At 42.2% G+C, this 24,855-nt stretch overlaps 1 protein-coding gene across 27 annotated transcripts in view; it reads left to right on the top strand.

Annotated features, from left to right (window-relative positions):
- Positions 1–2,444: 2,444 nt before the first annotated feature.
- ABI2 (abl interactor 2) overlaps positions 2,445–24,855 on the top strand; it is a 111,588-nt gene continuing 89,177 nt past the window's right edge. For all 27 annotated transcript variants that reach the window (XM_066278836.1, XM_066278834.1, XM_066278826.1 and 24 more), the window contains exon 1: positions 2,445–2,807. In XM_066278836.1, the coding sequence (XP_066134933.1) occupies positions 2,691–2,807 (117 nt within the window). In that variant the 5' untranslated portion in view covers positions 2,445–2,690. The remainder of the gene's footprint in view (positions 2,808–24,855) is intronic.

The raw sequence follows: 24,855 nt of genomic DNA, 5'->3' as shown, positions 1-24,855 counted from the left end.
ATATTTATAATTTATAGATCTTATTGCTGTCTTCCTTTTTGCTTAAATTATCTTGGCGGCAGTAGAAGTGTCTATTATGTCCTTGGGTCCTTAGATCCAACTGAGTGTTAAAGTCAAGGTAAACAACTTTTTTACAATGAAAAGGACAAAAATAAATCGAAGAAAACAATATTGTAAAAAAAAGAAACAGTTTATTCATTGCAACAATAATACACTTTTTGAGGGAGGATGGAACTTACAAAAGAAGGATTGTCCTTTTCATTTTATTTTTTTTAATTAATTTATTTTTTACAGAGACAGAGAGAGAGTCAGAGAGAGGGATAGACAGGGACAGACAGACAGGAACGGAGAGATGAGAAGCATCAATCATCAGTTTTTCGTTGCGACACCTTAGTTGTTCATTGATAGCTTTCTCATATGTACCTTGACTCCGGGCCTTCAGCAGACCAAGTAACCCCTTGCTCGAGCCAGCGACCTTGGGCTCAAGCTGGTGAGCTTTTGCTCAAACCAGATGAGCCCTCACTCATGCTGGTGACCTCGGGGTCTCTAAACTGGGTCTTCCGCATCCCAGTCCGACGCTCTATCCACTGCGCCACCACCTGGTCAGGCAGGATTGTCCTTTTTAAAGGAGGACGATTAGTCACCTTAGTTAAAGCTCCTCTTAGTGGAGATTCCCAGCTTCCAGAAATTGGAATCATGGACCTTCAGAGCCAGAAGGGCAGTTTCATCCACATCACCTGGAACCTCTCTAGAAATATAAATTGGGCAGACCATCTGAATCAGAATCTCTGGGAGTGGGGCCTAACAATCTGTGTTTTAACAAGCCCCCCAGCAAATTCCAATTCACACTGAAGTTTGGAACTGACCTGAGTTTAACCCTTTGATTTTTTTAGATAAGGAAGCTAAGATCCAAAGAGGCTGTCACAAATTAATTTGAGGAAAGTACTAGAATCCTCACACAGTGATTCCTAGGATGATGAATAATCCCTCAGGATTTTTTTTTTATCGGAGTACTTGCTAAGGCAGTATTCAAAAGGATGCTAGGTGTGAGTATTGAAATGGGAGAAGAGCTTCCTTTTAACACACCCGGTGGGTTTCTTATAATTCAACAATTGCCTTTTGATCCTTTGAACTTTAAAAGTTTGCTTGATCTAAAATGTTTTTATTCACTTGATTATTCTTTAAGTGTCTTATTCCCCGAAGCAAGTTTGTGTGCCATTTAAGTAACGACTACACCATTCCATCACTACTGCTCTCTAATGAATCTCTGCCGAGTGACCCTGCAGCTTTCATTTTTAAAAACAAGTTCATCACACTTAAGCTTGAGAATCACTAATACAGGAGATGTTTAAAGCGGTTAAAGAGTAAAACTGGTTGGACTGGACCAACATCTTCAATGTCATTTTACTTGGGTTTCACAGTGAAAACTCAAAAACAATTTGCTAATATCATAAAGCCAGTCATCAGAGATTGCTCCAGAAATCTGTAATGGTACAGCATTGAAATGAGGGGCGGGGAATCGCAGTAAGAGGAACAAGAGATCACAAGAACAAGAGTTGAAATAATGGATCCAGTTCTAAACTACAAATGCAGCCAACCTTGAGTTTACACGGTACAAAAAAGGTCACACACTTTATAATATCTCAGCGGTTGCCAGGGACTTTAATTTTCTCCGATTACATTGTTTGGAATTGTCAGATTAAGGAAAGATACATCTTTTGGGGAATAAGAACGAACTGCCAAAATGATCCACCTGAGTTTTTGTAGTATTTAACGTTTTTCAAGGTGCTTTCACATAAACTTTTAATTTACCCCTATAAGGAAGAAAATTAGTACCAGCAAAACTATTTCCGAAACTACTGGATCCAGGTAGAAATAAGCAAGTCGATGGAACCAGAGCAGTGACAAAAGGTTGGCACTGAGGAAGCAAGTAAGTCATAGGGCGAATACAAAAAAGCCGAGGTCCAGGGGACGGAGGAAACAGTTTTAATAAGTAAATGCAAAACATGCAGGAGTGCAGGACATTTGGGAAGAGGCAACTGGAATGTAGTTATGTGTCCCAAAGAGCATGGATGAGGTCAACGATAAAGAGAAAAGTGAAAAGGCGGCACTTAAAGCTGCACCGAAGTTTTGCAGGCTTAACATATCCCTCCGGCCTATAACCATGGCGTTTGACTCCAGCCTGAAGACCACGCGGAGTGGGGGTCGCGGAGGGCGCCAGCGGCAAGACAGCGGGGGCGGGTAGACCTTTCACGCCGGACTAACAAAGGCCGCCTGGGAATTCCCGAACCACACAACCTGCGGGGGCCGAAGGGTTAACCGCGAGCCGGGATCGCGCGCACCTCCCAGCCCCCACTCCTGTCGTCGCTAGGAGACGCCGGAAGTGGGGAGGGGCGAGCGGCGCGGCCGAGGGTGGGAATCTTTCTCAGGCGCCCGGGGGCGGAGGGAGGGAGGGCGCGTGCGCGCGCCCGGCCGGCTGTCGCCGCGGTGACCGTCCTCCGAGTCCGTCGGCTCGCGCCCGGCCCGCGTCCCTGCTGCCCCCTCCCTTGTCGCGCGCGGGGGGTGCTTATCGCTCCTCCCGAGTTGCCGTCGCCGTGGCTGCTCCTCCTCCTCTCCTAGTCTTGGGTTTCCCTGGCTGTGGCCGCCGCTACCTCTGCGGTCTGTCTGAGGGGGAGTAGGAGGATGTGAAGATGGCGGAGCTGCAGATGCTGCTGGAGGAGGAAATCCCGGGGGGCCGCCGGGCCCTCTTCGACAGTTACACGAATCTGGAACGGGTGGCCGATTACTGCGAGAACAACTACATCCAGGTGAGAAGCATCCCGGCCTGGGCGTGCGGGGCCTCGGGGTGGCGAGCGGCGCGTGGGACCCGGGGCTGGGGCAGGGGGCGCGCGGGGCCGAGGCCAGGGCGGGACACGGGGACACGGACCAGCTGCGCCCGCGGTTGGGGGTAGGGGATGGTGGGAATTGGGGCTGGTGAGTGGGTGAGAATCCTCTGGTTGGAGAAAACTGTAGCTTTAAAACATTTTTAAAAGCCATGAATCAGGCGGTGTGTGGTGTCCGCGCCTCTTCGCTTCTCCTGCCCTCGGTCGCCCCCGCACTCGGTGCCAGGCAGGGTTCTGGATGGAGGAAGCCGAGGTTGGCATCATCTATTTGACGGAATCACGCTCCCCTCTACATGGCGGGGTGTCGGGGATTCATGGGCCACCCTCTTACCCTAAGCTCTGGAGAAATTTTTAAGGGGCTTTGTGGCTGCAAAGTGAAGTGCCTCAGTTTTCTATTCGTGTGAATGTCTCAAGAGGCTGTTTTTGTGTGTGTGGTGTGTGCGGCGTATGTGGGTGTGAGGGGGTTGCTTTAGCTTCTAACCGGGGATACAGTAGAACAGCCGTTCTCTTGCTGGAAGTTACTGCTGTTTTCCTCCCTATGGGGAATGAGAAGCTGAAAGATAAGCTCCCCCGGCCCCCATCCCGTTAGAATAGGATATTTATTTTCCTGTGGGAAGAAGAATTGTGACTGTTTTTCAGAGAGCATTAGGAAACGGTCCTCATGGTTTAATTTTTCCCGTGACGGTAGGTTTGGCACAAGGACTCATAGTGGTAGCGCTGTGTGTGTGTATGGAGGCGGGGATAGTGGGTGAGATGAGCTTCAGCTGCGCCTGGGGGAAGCAAAAGATCCTGTGGAATAAAGAAAAAATCTTTAAAACTGTTTTTTAAAAGAATAGGTTAAAACGCACAGTTTGCAAATTCAGCTGCTTTTGTTTTCTTTATGGCTGCTTTTGTATCACAAGTTCTACCTCCAATTTCCTTCCCATTTAAATTTTCTTGGGATAAAGGTGGGAATGGAAGAAGTATGTTAAATTGTTCCTACACTAGGGTCTTTTTTTTCTCTGCTCTCATCTCCATCTCTCGAGGCGTCCTTCTTAACGTCAGATATTGGGAAGCATTTCCAAGTCTAAATTTAAATTAAAAAAGGTTAAAATGTATAAGTTCATCAATTTTGTAAGAACCATGTGGTTACTCAAGGATGGTGTGAGATTTTACTTGATTAGTTGTTATACATATATAAATATATAAATATATATATATCTTGTAGGGAATATTTGTATTGAAGAGTGAACCAGACATTCTCTAAGGCTTTTCTCTTCAGAGAGGCAGTTGAAAGTATGGCTAGTAGGAAAAGAGAGCATATGTCTTGGGTCAGAGATTCATACAAAAATACAGTTGTCCTTATTTGTAACGTGCCTTTCTGATACTGAGTGGGCGAGGAGAGATTCAAAGGTTCACTTTGATGATATGCATCCTAGTTGAAACAATTTTATAGTGCCTTAGTAGTAGATGCTGCTCTGTGAGCAAATGAATACCATGTAGTGTGTCAATTTATACTCTGATGGACTTTAGGTGGGAAGAAGGAGTGGAAGTAGCTATGGTGTTTCAGGGAATTTACATTCTATTCTCTAGGAGAAGCAACTAGACTGAAGTGGTAATTCTATTGCTTTCTACAGTATATTACTGGAAAGAATTAAAGGTCAGAAGAGAAACTGAGGGTAGACAAGTGATTGTGTTGCACTTATTACCAGTGAGTAAAGAAAAGAAACAGCTTTGTCTCTCTTTAGAAGATAATTTTTATTGAAATTTCAAGGTATAGTTTCTCTTAGATTTGTTATATAAAGGTAAAAGTACATGGATTAATAAAGCTGATAGGTTAAAGGGATCAGTAATTGTTTTTCTATACATGCATACTGTCTTAGCAGTGGGACTCAATATTCAGTGGTGGCATTTTGAAGTTCAAAGTATAGATATTGGTTAATAAAATGGATTTTATTTCTTCAATTTAGCATCTAAAACAGATTTTACATTTTTTACTTTAGATTGTGTTTTAGGATCCATTGGGTATATTATTGGTGTTCTTTTCCAAGATGACAGTTCTTACATGATCTGTTTGTAGTAAAGTGGATAAATAGAACATGGTGATAGTGCTTTGTGCTGACCTAGCTGCACATTTGGCCAGCTCTCCTTACAATTTAGAAAATTGACCAGCAGGGGTTTGATGTTGGTCAATTTAGCCTTTTTATAGCATCATGCCCTAACCACCAGCTGAAGTTAAGTAACTTGACACATTTTATTTTGTGGAAGTGTAATGTTTGCTTGCAATGCAAAAAAAAAAAAAAAAAAAAAGACAGCTATGTTGATCTTATATAACAAAAGATAAGGTATTTTTTTGCTCAGTGTTCTTTTTTTCATGGGAGGAGGGAAGAGACAAACTCCCGCATATGCCTCAACTGGGATCCACCGGGCATGCCCATTAGGGAGGAATGCTCTGCCCATCTGGCGCCCACTCTCCATTGCAACTGGAGCCATTTTTTTTTTAGCACCTGAGGTGAGGCCATGGAGCCAGGCTCCTCACCTAGGGCCAGTTCGCTCCAGTTGAGCAATGGCTGCAGAGGGGAGGGAGAGAGAGAAAGAGAGAAAAGCGAGAGAGATGCAGGAGAGAAGCTAGAGGGGGAGGGGTGGAGAAGCAGATGGTTGTTTCTCCTGTGTGCCCTGATCAGAGAATCAAACCAGCAACCTCTGCACTCTGGGATGATGCTCCAACCAATTGAGCTTTTCAACCAGGGCTTAATTTTTATTGATTTTTAGAGACACGGAGAGAAAGGCGGAGGGGAGGGGAGGGGAGGGGAAGGGGAAGCATTTTTTATATTCAATCGTGCATTTTTTGGTTGCTTCCAGGGTGTGTCCTGACCCAGGATCCAACCCTGGGACGATGCTTTTAATCTACTGAGCTAACTGGCTAGGACCTGCTCAGTGTTCTTAAATAGCTGGTTTTATGCATACGAATATTCAAAAATTTGAGATAAATAAGAATACAGTATTCTAAATGTGGATTATTGTGTGTGAAATTGACAAAGGAGGGAAATGATTGGGGCTGTCCTTCTAAAAACAATTGTACTCTTTAGTTTCTATGTTGATAGAAAGTTATAAATGCAGTTTGCTGATATTTACCTGATTGATTTTATTTCTTGCCTGTAAAAAAATTTTTAGTAATTGTTAAGGATATTTTTTGAGATACATGTAAGACCTGTGTTTCTTTTCATTTATTTTATTTTATTTTTTTAATAAATAAATTTTTATTAATTTTAATGGGGTGACATCAATAAATCAGGGTACATATATTCAAAGAAAACATGTCCAGGTTATCTTGTCATTCAATTATGTTGCATACCCATCACCCAAAGTCAGATTGTTGTCTGTCACCTTCTATCTAGTTTTCTTTGTGCCTCTCCCCCTCCCCTCCCCTCCGCACTCCCTCCCTTCCTCCTCCCCTTCTCCCTCCTTCCCTCCCCCTTCTTCATTTATTAATACAAATATCTATGTCTAATATCTAGTGTCCAGAAATTTTAAAAAATGTTTTGATTAACTTGGCATCTACAGTATTATAAATAGAAGAATTTTATAATATGATTTGCTTTAATATGTTGTTAGGTAAAATAAATTTTTAGTCATTATTTCCCTTAATTAAATCTGAAAAACCAACTTGTTTTTACATTTTTTTCTCTTACTAGATAAAAAAAGGATAAAAAATGTTACTGATTTTTGTGAGTGATAATTTGCATAGATACATTGTAAGATTCCATTGTTCATTATTTGGATATGGAGCAAAATTATCTAATAACATGAATTTGCTCAGAAAAACAGAAGTTATGAATTTACCTAGTATTTTATGTCTTATTTATCTCGCCTTTTTTTTTTTTGTATTTTTCCGAAGCTGTAAACGGGGAGAGACAGTCAGACAGAATCCCGCATGGGCCCGACCGGGATCCACCCGGCACGCCCACCAGGGGGCGATGCTCTGCCCCTCCGGGGTGTCGCTCTGCTGCGACCAGAGCCACTCTAGCGCCTGGGGCAGAGGCCAAGGAGCCATCCCCAGCGCCCGGGCCATCTTTGCTCCAATGGAGCCTCGTTGCGGGAGGGGAAGAGAGAGACAGAGAGGAAGGAGAGGGGGAGGGGTGGAGAAGCAGATGGGCGCTTCTCCTGTGTGCCCTGGCCGGGAATCGAACCTGGGACCCCTTGCACGCCAGGCCGACGCTCTACCACTGAGCCAACCGGCCAGGGCTTTATCTCGCTTTTAAATAACAGGAGAGCTGTCATTAATAGCTCTCCTTTTTTTCTTTATATCAATAAGGGTACTCCAGAATTCATAAAACATTGCATGAAAGGTTTATAAGGAGATAGTACACTGCTCACAAAAATTAGGGGATATTTTATCACCTCATATTCATTTTGAAATAGCCTATAATTTTGTGAGTGGTATAGAATCTGGCTTGTTCCCAGCCAGTTTCATTAAACAAAAGTAATTATTTATACTAAAATAATATAAAGATTTTAAAATATTTTTTAATTTTTATATTTTTAAATTAAAAAAAATTGTATTGCCCTGGCCGGTGATAGAGTGAATAGAGTGTGGGTCCAGGGTCCCCGACTGGTTCCCATAGACGTGTTTTTGATTCTGAGGGCATCGGCCGGACCCCGGGGTTGCCAGGTGGAACTTTGTTCAGGGCACATATGAGAAGCAATCCATGGGTGGACAACTAAGTGGAGAAACGAGTCGATGCTTCTCTCTCCCTCTCTCCCTTCCTCTCTCCCAAATAAATGGGAAACTTTTTTTATTTATAGACTTTAGGGGATGATGAGAGAGAGAGAGACAAAAACATCGATCTGTTCCAGTATGTGCCGCCTGACCAAGGATTGAACCCTCAACCTTTGCATATCAGGATGATGCTCTAACCAGCTGAACTATTGGACCAGGGCTTAAAATTTTTATTTAATAAAAGTCATAGAAGCGCTGACTGGTTAGCTCAGAGCATCGACTGGATATGCCAGTGTTTAGGTTAGGTCTCCAGTGAGGGCACATATATATAAGAATCAACCATGGAATACATAAATAAGTAAAACAACACATTGATGTTTCTCTCTCTCTCAAATAAATTAAAAGAAAAGTTCTGTGTATTTTAAAAAAAACATAGAGTACATGCTTATTGTTGAAGAATTACATATTAGAAAATACAAATAGGTATTAAGGAAGAAACAAACTTGTCTAATAATTTTGAATATATATCTAGTATACAGTATATACTTTTAAATCTTTTTCATATGTACATGTCCAGTATATCATTTTTTATTTATTTATTTTTTACAAAAATCGGTTCATATTCTGTATTACCTCTATACTTTTCTTTAAAGATAAACTTTTTTTTTTTTTTTTTGGCCCTGGCCGGTTGGCTCAGTGGTAGAGCATCGGCCTGGTGTGCAGGAATCCCGGGTTTGATTTCTGGCCAGGGCACACAGGAGAAGTGCCCATCTGCTTCTCCACCCCTCCCCCTCTCCTTCCTCTCTATCTCTCTCTTTTTCTCCCGCAGTCAAGGCTCCATTGGAGCAAAGTTGGCCCCGGCGCTGAGGATGGCTCCATGGCCTCTGCCTCAGGTGCTAGAATGGCTCTGATTGCAGCAGAGCAACACCCCCTGTTGGGCATGCCGGGTGGATCCTGATTGGGCGCATGCGGGAGTCTATCTGGCTGCCTTCCCGTTTCCAACTTCCGAAAAATACAAAAAAACTCCCCCAACAACAAAACCCCCCCAAACCCCCCTTTTTTGTGACAGAGACAGAGAGACAGAGAGAGGGACAGACAGGGACAGACAGAAAGGGAGAGAAATGAAAAACATCAATTCTTTTTTTTTATTTTTATTTTTTTTCCATTTTTCTGAAGCTGGAAACGGGGAGAGACAGTCTGACAGACTCCCGCATGCGCCTGACCGGATCCACCCGGCACGCCCACCAGGGGCGATGCTCTGCCCACCAGGGGGCGATGCTCTGCCCATCCTGGGCGTTGCCATGTTGTGACCAGAGCCACTCTAGCGCCTGAGGCAGAGGCCACAGAGCCATCCCCAGCGCCCGGGCCATCTTTCCTCCAATGGAGCCTTGGCTGCGGGAGGGGAAGAGAGAGACAGAGAGGAAAGCGCGGCGGAGGAGTGGAGAAGCAAATGGGCGCTTCTCCTGTGTGCCCTGGCCGGGAATCGAACCCGGGTCCTCCGCACGCTAGGCCGACGCTCTACCGCTGAGCCAACCGGCCAGGGCAACATCAATTCTTTGTTGTGGTTCCTTCATCTCCTTACTTCATTGATTGCTTTGTCACATGTGCCTTGACCAGGGGGCTCCAGCAGAGCGAGTGACGCCTTGCTTGGGCCAGCGACCTTTGGGTTCCAGCTAGGGTTCATGGGGTCATGTCTGTGATCCCACACTCAAGCCAGCGACCCTGCGCTCAAGGTGATGAGCTGCTCTCAAGTCGACGACCTCACGGTTTCAAACCTGGGTCCTTTACATCCCAGTCTGATGCTCTATCCACTGCGCCACTGTCTGGTCAGGCTAAAAGTAAACTTTTTTTTTTTTTTTTTGCATTTTTCCGAAGCTGGAATCAGTTAGACAGACTACCGCGTGCGCCTGACCGGGATCCACCGGTATGCCCACCAGGGGGCTATGCTCTGCCCCTCTGGGGCTTCACTCTTTTGCATCCAGAGCCATCCCAGTGCCCGAGGCAGAGGCCACAGAGCCATCCTCAGTGCCCGGGGCCAAATTTGCTCCAATGGAGCCTTGGCTGAGGGAGGGGAAGAGAGAGACAGAGAGGAAGGAGAGGGGGAGGGGTGGAGAAGCAGATGGGTGCTTCTCCTGTGTGCCCTGGCCAGGAATCGAACCCGGGACTCCTGCACGCCAGGCCGATGCTCTACCACTGAGCCAACTGGCCAGGGCCCTAAAAGTAAACTTTTAATGGTGCTAGGCTTGATTTTGTTATTTATGGATGTTTTAGAGCAGGGGTCCCCAAACTACGGCCCGCGGGCCGCATGCGGCCTCCACCGCACTTCCGGAAGGGGTACCTCTTTCATTGGTGGTCAGTGAGAGGAGCACATTGACCATCTCATTAGCCAAAAGCAGGCCCATAGTTCCCCTTGAAATACTGGTCAGTTTGTTGATTTAAATTTACTTGTTCTTTATTTTAAATATTGTATTTGTTCCCGTTTTGTTTTTTTACTTTAAAATAAGATATGTGCAGTGTGCATAGGGATTTGTTCATAGTTTTTTTATAGTTAGGCCCTCCAACGGTCTGAGGGACAGTGAACTGGCCCCCTGTGTAAAAAGTTTGGGGACCTCTATTTTAGAGTATACATAAAGGAGGTTTGTGTTGTATTTACATTCTATTTTTGTTTTAGATTTTATTCATTTTTAGAGAGAGAAAGAGAGAAGGGGAGAAGCAGGAAGCATCAATTCTTATATGTGCCTTGACCAGGCAAGCCAGGGTTTTGAACTGGCGACCTCAGCATTCCAGATTTACACTTTATCCATTGCGCCACCACAGGCCAGGCTATATTTACGTTGTTTGTTTTCACAAATAGAGAAATCTTACAAGTATATAGATGAAGGAGGGAAAGAAGGTCATTTGATAGTAGAAATTTGAGGTCCTTCTCTGTGACTTTGGTCTTTTACCTCCATAGACAGGAGTGAACCACATAGGTGAACATCAGGCTGAATTAGGGAGATTGAATTTCCCTAGATTGAAGTACTGTAATTTAACTTATCAGGATTTGATCAAGGTTTATCGTCCTCAAAGAAACCAGGCCTGACTTCCCAGAAGACTTTGGTGATTGAATTTTCAGTGAAAAAGACAAACCCGTTGTTACGAAGACCTTTGACAAGATTGCAAAACCATACTAAATTATATTTTGAGACCTTTTTTATAATTAAAATTATTTTTAATAAATTTTAATTTAATTTTTAATTTTAGAGGCAGGCAGGGAGAAAGAGAGAGGGACATTGAGATGTGCCTGTATGTGCCCTGATTGGGGATTGAACTGGCAATTTTTGTGCTTCTGGATGATGCCCAACCAACTGAGCTATCTGGGCAGGACTTAGTTTTTATTTATTTATTTGTTATTTTTTATTGAGTGATTTTTTTTAGAGAGAGAGAGGAAGGGAGAGTGAGGGGAGGGGGAAGGGAAGCAGTCATTTGTTGTTCCACTCAGTTGTACACTCATTGGTTGCTTCCTGTGTGTGACCTGACTGGGGATTACTGTACACTTTTTTTTAAAAAGTAAGAGTAGGGGAGGCAGAGAGGCAGACTCCCACATGTGCCCTGACTGGGATCCACCTGCAAGCCCCCTATGGAGCAATGCTGTCTGGGGCTGTTGCTCCATTATTCAGCAACTGGGCTATTTTTAGTGCCTGAGGTGGAGGCCAGGAGCCATCTTGGAGGGGGCAACTCCCTAGAACCAATTGAGCCACGGCTGTGGGAGGGGGAGAGAGAGAAAAGGGGAGGAGGGAGAAGCAGGTGGTCACTTCTCCTGGGAATTGAACCCAGGACATCTACATACCAGGCCAACTCTCTACCACTGAGCCAACAGGCCAGGGCCATCTGTGCACTTACTATCCCTTCTTCTCTAAGGTACCTAACTGACCTCTTAATTCCCTTTATTGACACAAGGACTAGAGCTGCACTTTATTTTTTGCCCCACTTTGAAAAACTTGTTTCAGAATTGCCCTTGACTCAGTCATAAATTCTTCCTTTGTCTTAACCTTGATATGATTAATGTACGAATGTGTTATAGGTTTCCTTCATTCAGGGTCTTCTTTCCTCTCCCAAAGAATAGTTTAAAACCAAACTGCTTTTCTCATGTCAGATATATATTTGAGATATTTTTGAGCATGATATCTTTTGGTGTTACTTTCCTTTTATGCAAGGAATTTTAAAAGCATTCAGTGGCAGTGAGTATAAATGTAATGTTTTGGTGGATGAATGAAAGTACAATATCTTGAAAATTATATTACACTATTCATAGACTTTTGATAGCTTAGGATTGAATTTTTATGGGACTTACTAATAGCTTGACTTTATGAAGCAATGTGGGCCAATACGTTCTACTTTTTTTTTTCATTTGCTTTGTATTCCTTCTCCACATGCAAAGCTTGTAGAGGATGGAGTCATATCTTAATTTTTATTTTTCTGTGACAGAGGCACAGAGAGGGGTACAGACAGACAGGAAGGGAGAAATATGAGAAGCATTAATTCTTCGTTGTGGCACCTTAGTTCATTGATTGCTTTCTCACATGTGCTTTGACGTGGGGCGGGGCCTCCAACAGAGCTAGTGACTCCTTGCTCAAGCTGTTGAGCCTGTGCTCAAGCTGATGAGCCTGCACTCAAGTTGGTGACCTTGGGGTTTCAATCCTGGCTCCTCTGTGTCCCAGTCTGGCATTCTATCCACTGCACCACCACCTGCTCAGTCTTAAATTTTTAATTTATATTTTAAATTTTACTTATTGATTTTTAGAGTGAGAGGAAGGAGGAAAAAGAGAGAGAGAGAGAGAAAGAAACATTGATTTGTTCCACTTATTTATGTATTCATTGACCAAGATTGAACCTACAACCTTGGTATATCAGGACAATGCTCTAGCCAACTAGGCTACATTTTTTAAATATTTATTTTTATTTTATTTATTCATTTTTTAGAAAGGAGAGAGAGAGAGGGAGAGAGAGAGAGAAACAGAGAGAGAGAAGGGGGAGGAGCAGGAAGCATCAACTCCCATATATGCCTTGACCAGGCAAGCCCAGGGTTTCAAACTGGCGACCTCAGCATTTCCAGGTTGACGCTTTATCCACTGTGCCACCACAGGTCAGGCTAGGCTACATTTTTTAATATCTGCTGATTAGGCACACGATATTGTACATATAGAAGACACTGATTAAATAATTGCTGAATATCAGAAATATATACTTGGTTGTCCTAGGTCTATAGACTGTGCACTGGTTTTGTAGACTGAATGTAATTACCTCTAAATTTCCTTTGCAAGATTTTTCTATTAAATATTGTGAGCACATTCATACTGCAGTCATTTATCTTGCAAGGATCAGAATTTTACTTATAGCTAGTGCTCAACTTATGACCATGATTGGTTCCGACAGACCGATCATAACACGATTTGGTCGTAAGTTGAGTAGGCTATATGTACAGTACTGTGAAATGATGTTATAAAAATCTTTAAGTCATATTTTATCATAATTTCCTTTGTTCATTTGTACCGAGTCTGGGATAACAGTTGAAATGGTGCACGTGGAGATGGTAGTGCTGCTGGAAGCTGGTCTGCACTGTCGTACACCCAGCTGGGCAACGCTTGGGCTGTCAGACGTGGAGTAGTCATGGCTAGCGATTGTGGTCTTAAAGTCAAATGGTCGTAAGTTGCATAGGTCGTAAGTTGATAAATACCTGTAAAGATAATTTGAATGTAGTGGCTGTGACTGGGAAGCTAGCTATTTAACTTCTCTGTTTTGGTTTTCTCATCTCTAATATGGTACAATGATAATAACTATTTTATAAGGTAATTTTGAAGATTAAATGAATTCATATAGCTAAAATGATACATTTAATCAAATCTAAGATGACAATTTTTAAAAACTGCCATTTTATGTGCCACTATATTAATACTGTCACTTAAACATTTAAAATACTGCCACCTAACTGACAGTGTATTTGGATTTATTTTAAAATATGAAGAATTGTTCGTCTTACAGTCATGAGTGTTTGCTATTACTACAGTCATTATTCATGTATATTGACGACTTAAATGTTTTGTCATATTTTTACAGTGCTCTTTTGGTGTATGTCTTTAATAGGTCCCTTTTAAAAAAATTTTTGATATGATGAGGTCTGACTTATTGGGGTTCAAAGATGCTTGTATCTGTGGTGCTAGGATTTCTTGCATCTTAATTTCACATATCCTGTTGAACTACAGCTATATTATGGTAGGATATTTTTAAAAAGAATTTTGCAACTTTTGTGACTAAAATGTCTTATGTAAAGTTGTACTTTACATTCACAGACACACAAAGAGTTAGTTGTATTTTAATTTTCTAAAAATAGTTACATACTAGTTATGGATAGCCTGGGTTCAGGTTGGGCTTTGTTCCAAAACTTAGTTGCTATAGGGTGATATTTCTTAACTCTTTATACTTCGTGCCCTCTTAAGATAAATACAAAAACCAATTTACTCACCTTCTCTTGTACCAATTTTATGGTTCTGTATTACCTTAGGCTGTAAGCATTATAACTCAGTCTTTCCAATTGAAAGTTGGAAGATGGAAGGATTTATATGAGGTAGGCCTTCTAGAGTTTATATTTATCAGGGTGACACATTCTGCAAAGTTCAGAGATGAGGCTTCAGATCATAGGTGACCAAATATTTATATTATCATTAAGTTTATCACTATTTCAGCTCCTGTTTTGAACTATATGTCAGAGGAAATTTATTTAAAATGCTAAGATATTGGTTTAAACTGACACAGTACCTTCTGCATATACAATCTTAGAGACTTACTGATGTTATTTTCAAATCCAGAAGGATATTTTGTTATATACAAAATTCTGATACTACATATAGTTTTTAATTTCTAAATATTCAAACCATTTATTTCTGTATTTTCCTGTTGCTGTTGCAATAAGTTATGATAAAATTTTAGCAGTGTAAAACAATATGAGCTTATGTCATTTTACTGTTTTGAAGAGTAGAAGAATAAATGAGCCACAGAACTGTGTTCTTTTTGGAGGCCTTAGGGGAGAATCTGACTACCTACCACCTCCCCTGCTACCAGCCGGATTCAGGCCACCACTACCCCTCACTTAGATTATAGCAATATCCTTTTAGCTAGTCTTAGAACAGCAGCCAGAGTGATCTTTTAAAAATCTAAATCAGATCATGCAACTCTTCTCTTCAAAACATTCAGAGAGTACCCGTCTCACTCAGTGTAAGAACTAGTCCTTAAAATTGCCTACAGACTGCAAATGATCTAACTTCTAGCCTTGAATCACCTCCTGTTACAATTCTTTCCTCTCTCATGTGCACTCTACTGCAGCCACTTTGACATTTTTTTTCTTAAACATACCGAGCATACTTCTGCCTCACGACCTTGTTACTTTGCATTTACTAGGCCTTCTGCCAGGAGTACTCATCCCCTCTATATTTGTATGATTGGATCTTTTACTTCCTTTTAGGCTTTGCTCAGATGTCACCTTGATGACCCCTTTTTTAAAAAAACATTTATTGATTGATTTTATAGGAAGAGAAAACAGCATCGATTTGTTGTTCCATTTATGCATTCAGTGGTTGATTCATTTAAAAAAATTATTGATGGATTGATTGATTTTAGAGAGAAAGGAAGGGGGATGAGGAGAGACAGAAACATCGATCTGTTCCTGTATGTGCCCTGACTGGGGTCAGACCATCAATCTCTGCGCTTTGGGACAATATTCTAACAAAGTAAGCTATTTGGGGCTCATTGGTTGATTCTTGTATGTATCCAGATGGGATCAAATCTGCAACCTTGGTGTATCAGTACAACACTAACAACTGAGCTATTCAGCCAGGGCCACCCCTTCTTGATCGAATAAAATTTATAACATACTCCGACCCTTTGTTCACTCTCTTCTTTGTTTGTACTTTTCAGGCTTTATTTAATTAAGAGTTGCTTTAGTGAGAGGGGAAAAAGAGAGACACACTGATTTGCTGTTCACCTATCTATGCATTCATTGGTTGATTCCTGTGTGTGCCCTGACCTGGGGATCAAACCTACAAGCTTGGCTTATCAGAGCAGTGCTCAATGAACTGAGCTACAGAGCCAGGGGTCACATTACAGGGGATCCTTGGGTTACGACAGCCTTGACATGACGATGTTTTGAGTTTATAGCACTTGTTCCCATAAAAACTAAAAAATTGAGACATGAGTGTTTTGGCTTACGCCATTAGCGTCATACTTACGGACTACGTGGGCAAACAAGTTTGGTTGCATGTGGCAGGAGAACAAGAATATGCAGTATTATTTTTTTGTGGCTTAGTTGTGTTTTAATGTTCTAGATAATGATTTTACACCTGTGTTAGGATAGGTAAATGACTTAGGCTTGGGTGTGTTTTGACTTACACCCAAATTTGAGTTATATCACTGTTATAGGAATGAGACTATGTCATAACCCAAGGACCTCCTGTACTTATTTAACATGAACATGACATATCTTATTTATATGACTGTCTTCCTCCCCTGGTGGGTGAGTGTCCTGACGATGGAGAGTTTTGTCTCTTTTTCATTGTCAGCACCTGGAACAGTACCTGGTATGAAATAGACATTCAGTAAGTATCTGTCACTTGAATAAGTTAGTTTCTTTTTTCCTAGTAAGCAGTAGAAAACTACTTGAAAGCTGTGAAATAGTTTTCCAAGTTTGAAGAGTTTGTAGGTTTATGTACAAGTAAGTGAAGTTGTTTAATACTTCTCATTTGTTCAGCATATTTAATGAAGATGTGTCTGATGATTGACGTACTATTTCACACATGGCTGATGCTTTAGATTCAATTTAGCAGTTTAGTTCCTTTCACTCAGTGCAGGGCTTATTCTATAGTGGATGCTCATCCTTCATCTGAGCTGATCTACAGCCTCTTAGGAAGTAAGCAAAGGAGATATTTCTATTTTTTGAAAACTAGATAAGTAAATTCAAGCTTACCTTTGACTCTGCTAAACTAAAATTTTGTTAAGGCAAGAATAGTGTTCAGTTTTTCCTTGTGTCCACTGTGTTTTGTTGACTAACATGATTGAACTATGACTTACAACATTTAAAATATGTATTTTTTTCTTATTCATTCAAATAAGATATTTATTGAGCATTTAGGAAATCAGTGTTAAATAACTCATGGACCTAATAGTCTAAGTTCTGTTACCAATTTGATTCCTATGAAGAGCCTCTTTGTAAATCTGAATTAGTGGGGTTTGAACTGTATATGTAACATAGGACTTTTTTTTTTTTTTTTTGTATTTTTCTGAAGCTGGAAACAGGGAGAGACAGTCAGACAGACTCCCGCATGCGCCCGACCGGGATCCACCCGGCACGCCCACCAGGGGCACCGCTCTGCCCAGCAGGGGGCGATGCTCTGCCCTTCCGGGGCGTCATTCTGCCGCAACCAGAGCCACTCTAGCGCCTGGGGCAGAGGCCAAGGAGCCATCCCCAGCGCCTGGGCCATCTCTGCTCCAATGGAGCCTCCGCTGCGGGAGGGGAAGAGAGAGACAGAGAGGAAGGAGAGGGGGTGGAGAAACAAATGGGCGCTTCTCCTATGTGCCCTGGCCGGGAATCGAACCCGGGTCCCCCGCACACCAGGCCGACGCTCTACCGCTGAGCCAACTGGCCAGGGCCAGGACTATTTTTTTTTTTTTTTTTTGCTGACCATTATTTGGCTTTGTCTATTTGTTTATAACTTTGAATAGAGGTAAATAGATGCATTGTTAGGAACTTTCAGAATCTACAAAAGAAAACGAAATAGGAAAGCCAACAAATGATGCCCACCTTTTACAATATTTAGTACCACAAGTTCTCAGCCAGAAGATAGTACTTTAAAAATGATTCTTTCTCTTCTAAAGTTTTTATTCTACATACAGAAGAGCTGGCCAGGTTCACAGAAAGAATCTGAAGTACTTGGCATGATATATGGCTGTGTTTTTTAAGAGAAGAAATTTAAATTTATTGACCTTAAGTTTTATATTTCTATATATATATATATTTTTTGGTGACAGAGAGAGAGAGGTACAGATAGGGACAGACAGACAGGAAAGGAGAGAAATGAGAAGCATCAATTCTTCGTTGCAGCACCTTAGTTGTTCATTGATTGCTTTCTCTTATGTGCCTTGACTGGAGGGCTATGGTAGAAGGAATGACCCCTTGCTCAAGCCAGTGACCTTGGGTCCAAGCTGGTGAGCTGTGCTGAAACCAGATGAGCCTGCTCTCAAGCCAGAGACCTCGGGGTTTCAAACCTGGGGCCTCTGCGTCCTAGTCTGATGCTCTATTCTCTGCGCCACGACTTGGTGAAGCTAGGTTTTTACTATTTATACATTTGTATAGAATATTAATATGTATGCTTATGAACTTTATTCATGTGTAAGTAAAACGTACACATAATATGCATTTAATGTTAGCAGTTTTGTTTGTGCTTTAAACTAATATCATGTACATGTAATGACAAGGCATGACACACCAGCTTCTTCTTCTTTTGATGATACATTAAAGACTGCATTTCTAGGATTATTAACATGATTTTAAAAATATTTTTGATATATTGACAGATTTTGTAGAGAGGAATGGGGGAGAAAGAGAGAGACATCAAGTTGTTGTTCTACTTATTTATGCACTTATTGGTTGATTCTTGTATTTGACTTGAGTGGGGGTTAAGCCCACAACTTTGGCATATTGGGATGGCACTCTAACCAACTGAAATACTGGGCCAGGGCTCATTTCTTGATGTACTAATTTGTTATTTGGAGGGGAGAATGAGTGGGAGATTGCATTTCTGCTCTAGCTGTGGTTTATGCTTGCCTTATTAGTGTGGAAACATAGAGTTTTACTGTGGCAGTGTAGCATTATACAGTTACTAGCTTCATGAGTATTGAGCTTTTAAATGGTACATATATATTTTTAGATGATATATATTTATTTGGCATGATAGGTTCTACGACCAGTAGTAATTACATGGTAGTTTCCTGATCAGAGCATAATACAGTAGTACTTTTCTCTTGTTACAAGTTACAGTGGTTGCCTTCTGATTCTTCTGACTGCTCTGGTTTTGTTATGTCTCTCTCTTACTGGTGGGCCAATTCTGTGATTTTGTTACAGACATGATGTCTGGAGGTGAATCCTAGAGCTTAATTTTCTACTGTTTCCCATTATTTGGTAAATACTGCCTTCTATAAGTTGCACAAAGTGACTGTGCACTGGTTTATTTTTTCCCAGCTTTATTGTGGAAATAATTGACATGTAACATTGTGTAAGTTGAAGGTGATTTGATACATGTATGTATTGTGAAATGAATACCACAATAGGGTTAGTTAACACCTCTATCACCCACGGAAGTGCTTACTTTTTTGGAAGGGGCAGTGAGAATATTTAAAATTTATTCTCAGCAACTTTCAAGTATATGCTACAGTATTTTACCTTGAGTCACCATGATGTACATAGATTACCAAAACTTACATTTAGTAAGTAGAAATTTGTACTCTTTGACCAACATCTTTCCATTCCAACCCTCCCCCCAACTCCCTGACAACCACCATTCCTACTCTGTTTTATGAGTTTGGCTTTTTTAGATTCCACATATAAGCCTGACCTGTGGTGATTCAGTAGATAAAGTGTCAACCTGGAACGCTGAGGTCGCTGGTTTGAAACCCTTGCTTGGAGTTATGCTTCCTCTTATGGGAGTTGATGGTTCCTCTCCCCCCCCCCCTTCTCCCTCCCCCTCTCCCTTTTTCTCTCCCCTCCTCTCCCCTCCCCTGTCCAAAATGAATAAAGTTTTTTAAAAAATTAAAAACTTATCACATTTATCACATGTATGTAATATCACACAGTGTTTGTTTTTCTCTGACTTAAGCATAGTGCACTCCATGTTGTCACAAATGGCAGGGTCTCCTTTCTCATGATTGATTAATATCCATTTGTGTGTGTGTGTGTATGTATATATCACACATCATTATTGTTCATTAATTCATAGATAGATGCTTAGGTTGTTTCCATATCTTTTTTATTTTTTTATAGAGACAGAGTCAGAAAGAGGGACAGATAGGGACGGACAGACAGGAACGGAGAGAGATGAGAAGCATCAATCATCAGTTTTTTCTTGCGGCACCTTAGTTGTTCATTGATTGCTTTCTCATATGTGCCTTGACTGCAGGCCTTCAGTAGACCGAGTAACACCTTGCTCAAGCCAGCAACCTTGGGTCCAAGCTGGTGAGCTTTGCTCAAACCAGATGAGCTCGTGCTCAAGCTGGAGACCTTGGGGTCTCAAACCTGGGTCCTCTGCATCCCAGTTTGATGCACAATTCACTGCGCCACCGCCCGGTCAGTCAGTGGATTGACTGTTTCCATATCTTGACTATTGTGAATAGTGCTGCGGTGAACATGGGAGTGTAGATCTCTCTTTGAAATAGTGACTTCATTTCTTTTGGCTGTATACCCAGAAGTGGAATTGCTAGATTATATAGTAGTAGTTCTATTTTTAACTTTGTGTTTGTGTGTGTGTGTATTTTTCTGAAGCTGGAAATGGGGAGGCAGTCAGACAGACTCCCGCATGCGCCTGACCGGGGTCCACCCGGCACGCCCACCAGGGGGCGATGCTCTGCCCATCTGGGGCGTCGCTCTGTTGCAACCAGAGCCATTCTAGCACCTGAGGCAGAAGCCACAGAGCCATCCTTAGCACCCGGGCCAACTTTGCTCCAATGGAACCTTGGCTGCAGGAGGGGGAGAGAGAGACAGGGAGGAAGGAGAGGGGGAGGGGTGGAGAAGCAGATGGGTGCTTCTCCTGTGTGCCCTGGCCGGGAATCGTCCTGCATGCCAGGTTGACACTCTACCACTGAGCCAACCGGCCAGGGCCTATTTTTAACTTTTTGAGGAATCTCCATCCTGTTTTTCTACTGGCTGTACCAATTTAATTCCCAGTAGTGAACAAGATTTCTCTATCTCCGCAACTGCACCAACACTTACCTTACCTATCTTCTTTTTGATGGTAGTCTTCTAACAGGTATGAGGTGATAGCCCATTGGGATTTTTATTTGCATTTTCCTGATACTTAGTGATGTTGAGCACCTTTTCATGTACTTGTTGACCATTGGCATATCTGTGGGAAAATGTATATTCAGTTTCTTTGACAATTTTTAAATCTAGTTATTTGGGGGTTTTTGCTCAAATTATATGCATTACTTAAATATGATTGGCAAATGCATTTTCCCTGTTCTCTAGGTTGCCTTTTCATTTTGTTGATGATATTTTTTTGCTTTGTAGATTTTTATTCTTAAAAATTTTTTATTTATTGATTTTAGTGTGAGAGGAAGTTAGAGGAGGGAGAGACAGGAACATCCATCTGTTCGTGTGTGTGTGTGTGTGTGTGAAGAGGAGGGCATCTATCTGTTCTATATGTTCCCTGAGAGAGAGAGAGAGAGAGAGAGAGGATATGTGTGAGGAACATCAATCTGTTCTTATATGTGCCCTGACTAGGGATCAAACTGGCAGAGGTCCTCTGTGCTTCAGGATGACACTTGAACCAACTGAGCTATCTGGTGATTTTTTTTTTGATTTTATTTATTCATTTTTATTAGAGAGAGAGGAGAGAGAGGAAAAAGAACAGGGGGAGGAGAGGAAGCATCAACTCCTATATGTGCCTTGACAAGGTAAGCCTGGGGTTTCAAACCGGCGACCTTGGCATTCCAGGTTGATGCTTTATCCACTGCGCCACCACAGGTCAGGCCTGGTGTAGATTTTTAATTTGATGTAGTCTCACTTGTTTGTTTTTGCTTTTGGTGTTGTCCTCAAAAATATACATAGTTGCTGAGATCCCCATCCAGGAGCTTTTCCTCTGTGTTTTTTCCTGCTAGTTTTATGGTTTCAGGTCTTATGTTTAAGTCTAATCCATTTTGAGTTAATTTTTGTGAGAGGTGTAAGATAGAGGTCCAATTTTATTCTTCTGTGTGTGACTATCCATTTTCCCCAGCACCAATTATTAAAGAGACTATCCTTTCCTCATTGAGTATTCTTGCCTCCCTTTTCAAATACGAGTTCACTGTGTATGTGAGGATTTATTTTTGGGCTGGCTATAATTCTGTTCCATTGTGTGCCTTTATTTATTTATTTATGTATTTTTTCCCCCTGAAGTTAGAAGCAGGAAGGCAGTCAGACAGACTCTCGCATGCGCCTGACCAGGATCCACCCCGCATGCCCATTAGGTGGCGATGGTCTGCTCATCTGGGATGTTGCTCCGTTGCGGCCGGAGCCATTCTAGTGCCTGAGGTGAAGGCCATGGAGCTGTCCTCAGTGCCTGGGCCAACTTTGCTCCATTGGAGCCTTGGCTACGGGAGGGGAAGAGATAGAGAGGAAGGACAGGGGGGAGGGTGGAGAAGCAGATAGGTGCTTGTCCTGTGTGCCCGGACTGGAAATCGAACCTGGGACTTCCACACACCTGGCTGATGCTCTACCGCTAAGCAAGCTGGCCAGGGCCTTCTGTGCCTTTTTAAATGGCATACTGTTTTTTTTTTTTTGTATATATTTTTCTGAAGTTGGAAACAGGGAGGCAGTCAGACAGACTCCCGCATGCGCCCGACCAAGATCCAACCGGTATGCCTACCAGGGGGCGATGCTGTGCTCATTTGGGGCATTGTTCGGTTGCGATCAGAGCCATTCTAGCGCTTGAGGCAGAGGCCGTGGAGTCATCCTCAGCATCCAGGCCAACTTTGCTCCAATGGAGCCTCGGCTGCAGGAGGGGAAGAGAGAGACAGAGAGGAAGGAGAGGGGGAGGGGTGGAGAAGCAGATGGGTGCTTCTCCTGTGTGCCCTGGCCAGGAATTGAACCCGGGACTCCTGCATGCCAGGCTGACACTCTACCACTGAGCCAACCAGCCAGGGCTTAAATGGCATACTGTTTTAATTACTAAAGCTTTGTAATGTAGTTTAAAGTTACGAGGTGTGATACTGTCATCTTTGTTCTTACTCAGAATTTGCCTTCACGATCTTTTATGATTTCATACAAATTTTGGAATTTTTTTTCTATTTCTATGAAAATATAGTACTATTTTTTATAAGTGATCTTTGACCAGTACACTCCTGGACTCTTTTTTTTCTTTTTTTTCCACAGTGACTGAGAGAAAGAGGGATAGATAGGGACAGACAGACAGGAACGGAGAGAGATGAGAAGCATCAATCATTAGTTTTTTGTTTTTTTTTCATTTTTCTGAAGCTGGAAACAGGGAGAGACAGTCAGACTCCCGCATGTGCCCGACTGGGATCCACCCGGCATGCCCACCATGGGGCGAAGCTCTGCCCACCAGGGGGCGATGCTCTGCCCATCCTGGGCGTCGCCATGTTGAGACCAGAGCCACTCTAGCGCCTGAGACAGAGGCCACAGAGCCATCCCCAACGCCCAGGCCATCTTTGCTCCAATGGAGCCTTGGCTGCGGCAGGGGAAGAGAGAGGCATAGAGGAAAGCGCGGCAGAGGGGTGGAGAAGCAAATGGGCACTTCTCCTGTGTGCCCTGGCCGGGAATCGAACCCGGGTCCTCTGCATGCTAGGCCGACGCTCTACCGCTTCAATCATTAGTTTTTTGTTGTGCGTTGCAACACCTTAGTTGTTCGTTGATTGCTTTCTCATGTGTGCCTTTACCGTGGGCCTTCAGGAGACCGAGTAACCCCTTGCTTGAGCCAACAACCTTGGTTCCAAGCTGGTGAGCTTTTGCTCAAACCAGATGAGCCTGTACTCAAGCTGGCGACCTCGGGGTCTCAAACCTGGGTCCTCCGCATCCCAGTTTGATGCTCTATCCACTGCACCACTGCACTCCTGGAATCTTAAAAAAATTATTTAGCATAGTATATACCATTTCATTGAATTTTCATTGTGTTTTGTTTTCCCCTTGCCTCTGCAGATGTTGTAATACTTTTGTTACTATTAAGACATTTGTGTATAGAGAGAAACTAGAATGTATTTATGTACTACTGCTTATTTTTTAATTATTGATGTATAATTGACATAAAATTTTATTTCAGGTATACAACTTAATGATTTGATATTTGTATATATTACAAAAATATCACCACAAAAACTCTAGTTAATGTGTGTCTGCACAGTTACAGATATTTTTTTCTTGTGATAACTCTTAAGATCTATTTTCTTAGCAACTTTTGTATATGCAGTACAGTATTATTATCTATATTTGCCATGCTAAGATGGTATCTTCTGGCTTACATGTACTACTGCTTATTGAAACTAATATTTCTTGCCTTTGCATTAGAGTATATGTTGTCATTTTTTTTTCATGTGTAAGGCAGAGGCATAATTGGAAAACCTCTGATGTCCTTTCTAACTTGAATTTTTATTTATATGTGTGATTATCTGTGCTTTAACATTTTCCTCATTATGGATACTGATAACTGTGTGCAGAGAAAAATGTAAATATGAAAAGGGAAGTCAATATGTAAGTAATTGTTCCAGTGTTTGTAATTATAGTTTAAACTATTTCAGAATTGTGGAGAAAATACCTAAGTTCTCAAATAGCCTTGTTTTATTAGATTTCAGAGTTTAATATTTTCAGGGTTTTTTTCCTGCTTCTTATTAGCATGTATTTGATGCTGAATTTTCTCCTGGGCCATTAAGTTTGTTTCATTAGAGTCTTCTGAGATATCTTTTTCTTCTGTGCAGCCTCTTCTTCTGGTTTAGAAACAGCCTGCTCTTTTTCAATAAGGATCATCTCAGTGTGACAGGGAGAGTTTATGTATGGGTTATTCTCCCCAGGGCTCTGTAAATTCTGAGCCGTGGCCCTGGCTGGTTGGCTCAGTGGTAGAGCATCAGCACAGCGTGTGGAAGTCCTGGGTGTTTCCTAGTCAGGGCACACAGAAGGCAACTCTCTGCTTTTCCTCCCCCCCCCCTTCTTCTCTCTCTCTTCCTCTCCTGCAGCCACGGCTCAATTGGTTTGAGAGCATTGGCCCGGCTACTGAGGATGGCTCCATGGAGCTTCTGCCTTAGGTGCTAAAAATAACTCGGTTTCAAGCATGGCCCCAAACGGCAGAGCATCAGTCCCAGATGGGGGTTTCTGGGTGGATTTCGGTAGGGACACATGTCTCTCTGTCTCCCCTCCTCTCATTGGGAAAAAATTAAAATTAAAATTAAAAAATAAAAGAAATAAATTTTCAGCCATATCTTGGGAGCTATGTTCTCCTGGATGTGCTCAATGACCAGAGAATCTACATCTAAACACTTAAGTTCTGTATT

Source organism: Saccopteryx bilineata, chromosome 5 (genome assembly GCF_036850765.1).
Source record: "Saccopteryx bilineata isolate mSacBil1 chromosome 5, mSacBil1_pri_phased_curated, whole genome shotgun sequence".
NCBI lineage: Eukaryota > Metazoa > Chordata > Mammalia > Chiroptera > Emballonuridae > Saccopteryx > Saccopteryx bilineata.
The sequence above is the reverse complement of the archived record's forward strand: the minus strand, read 5'-3'. Positions and strand labels throughout refer to the sequence as shown.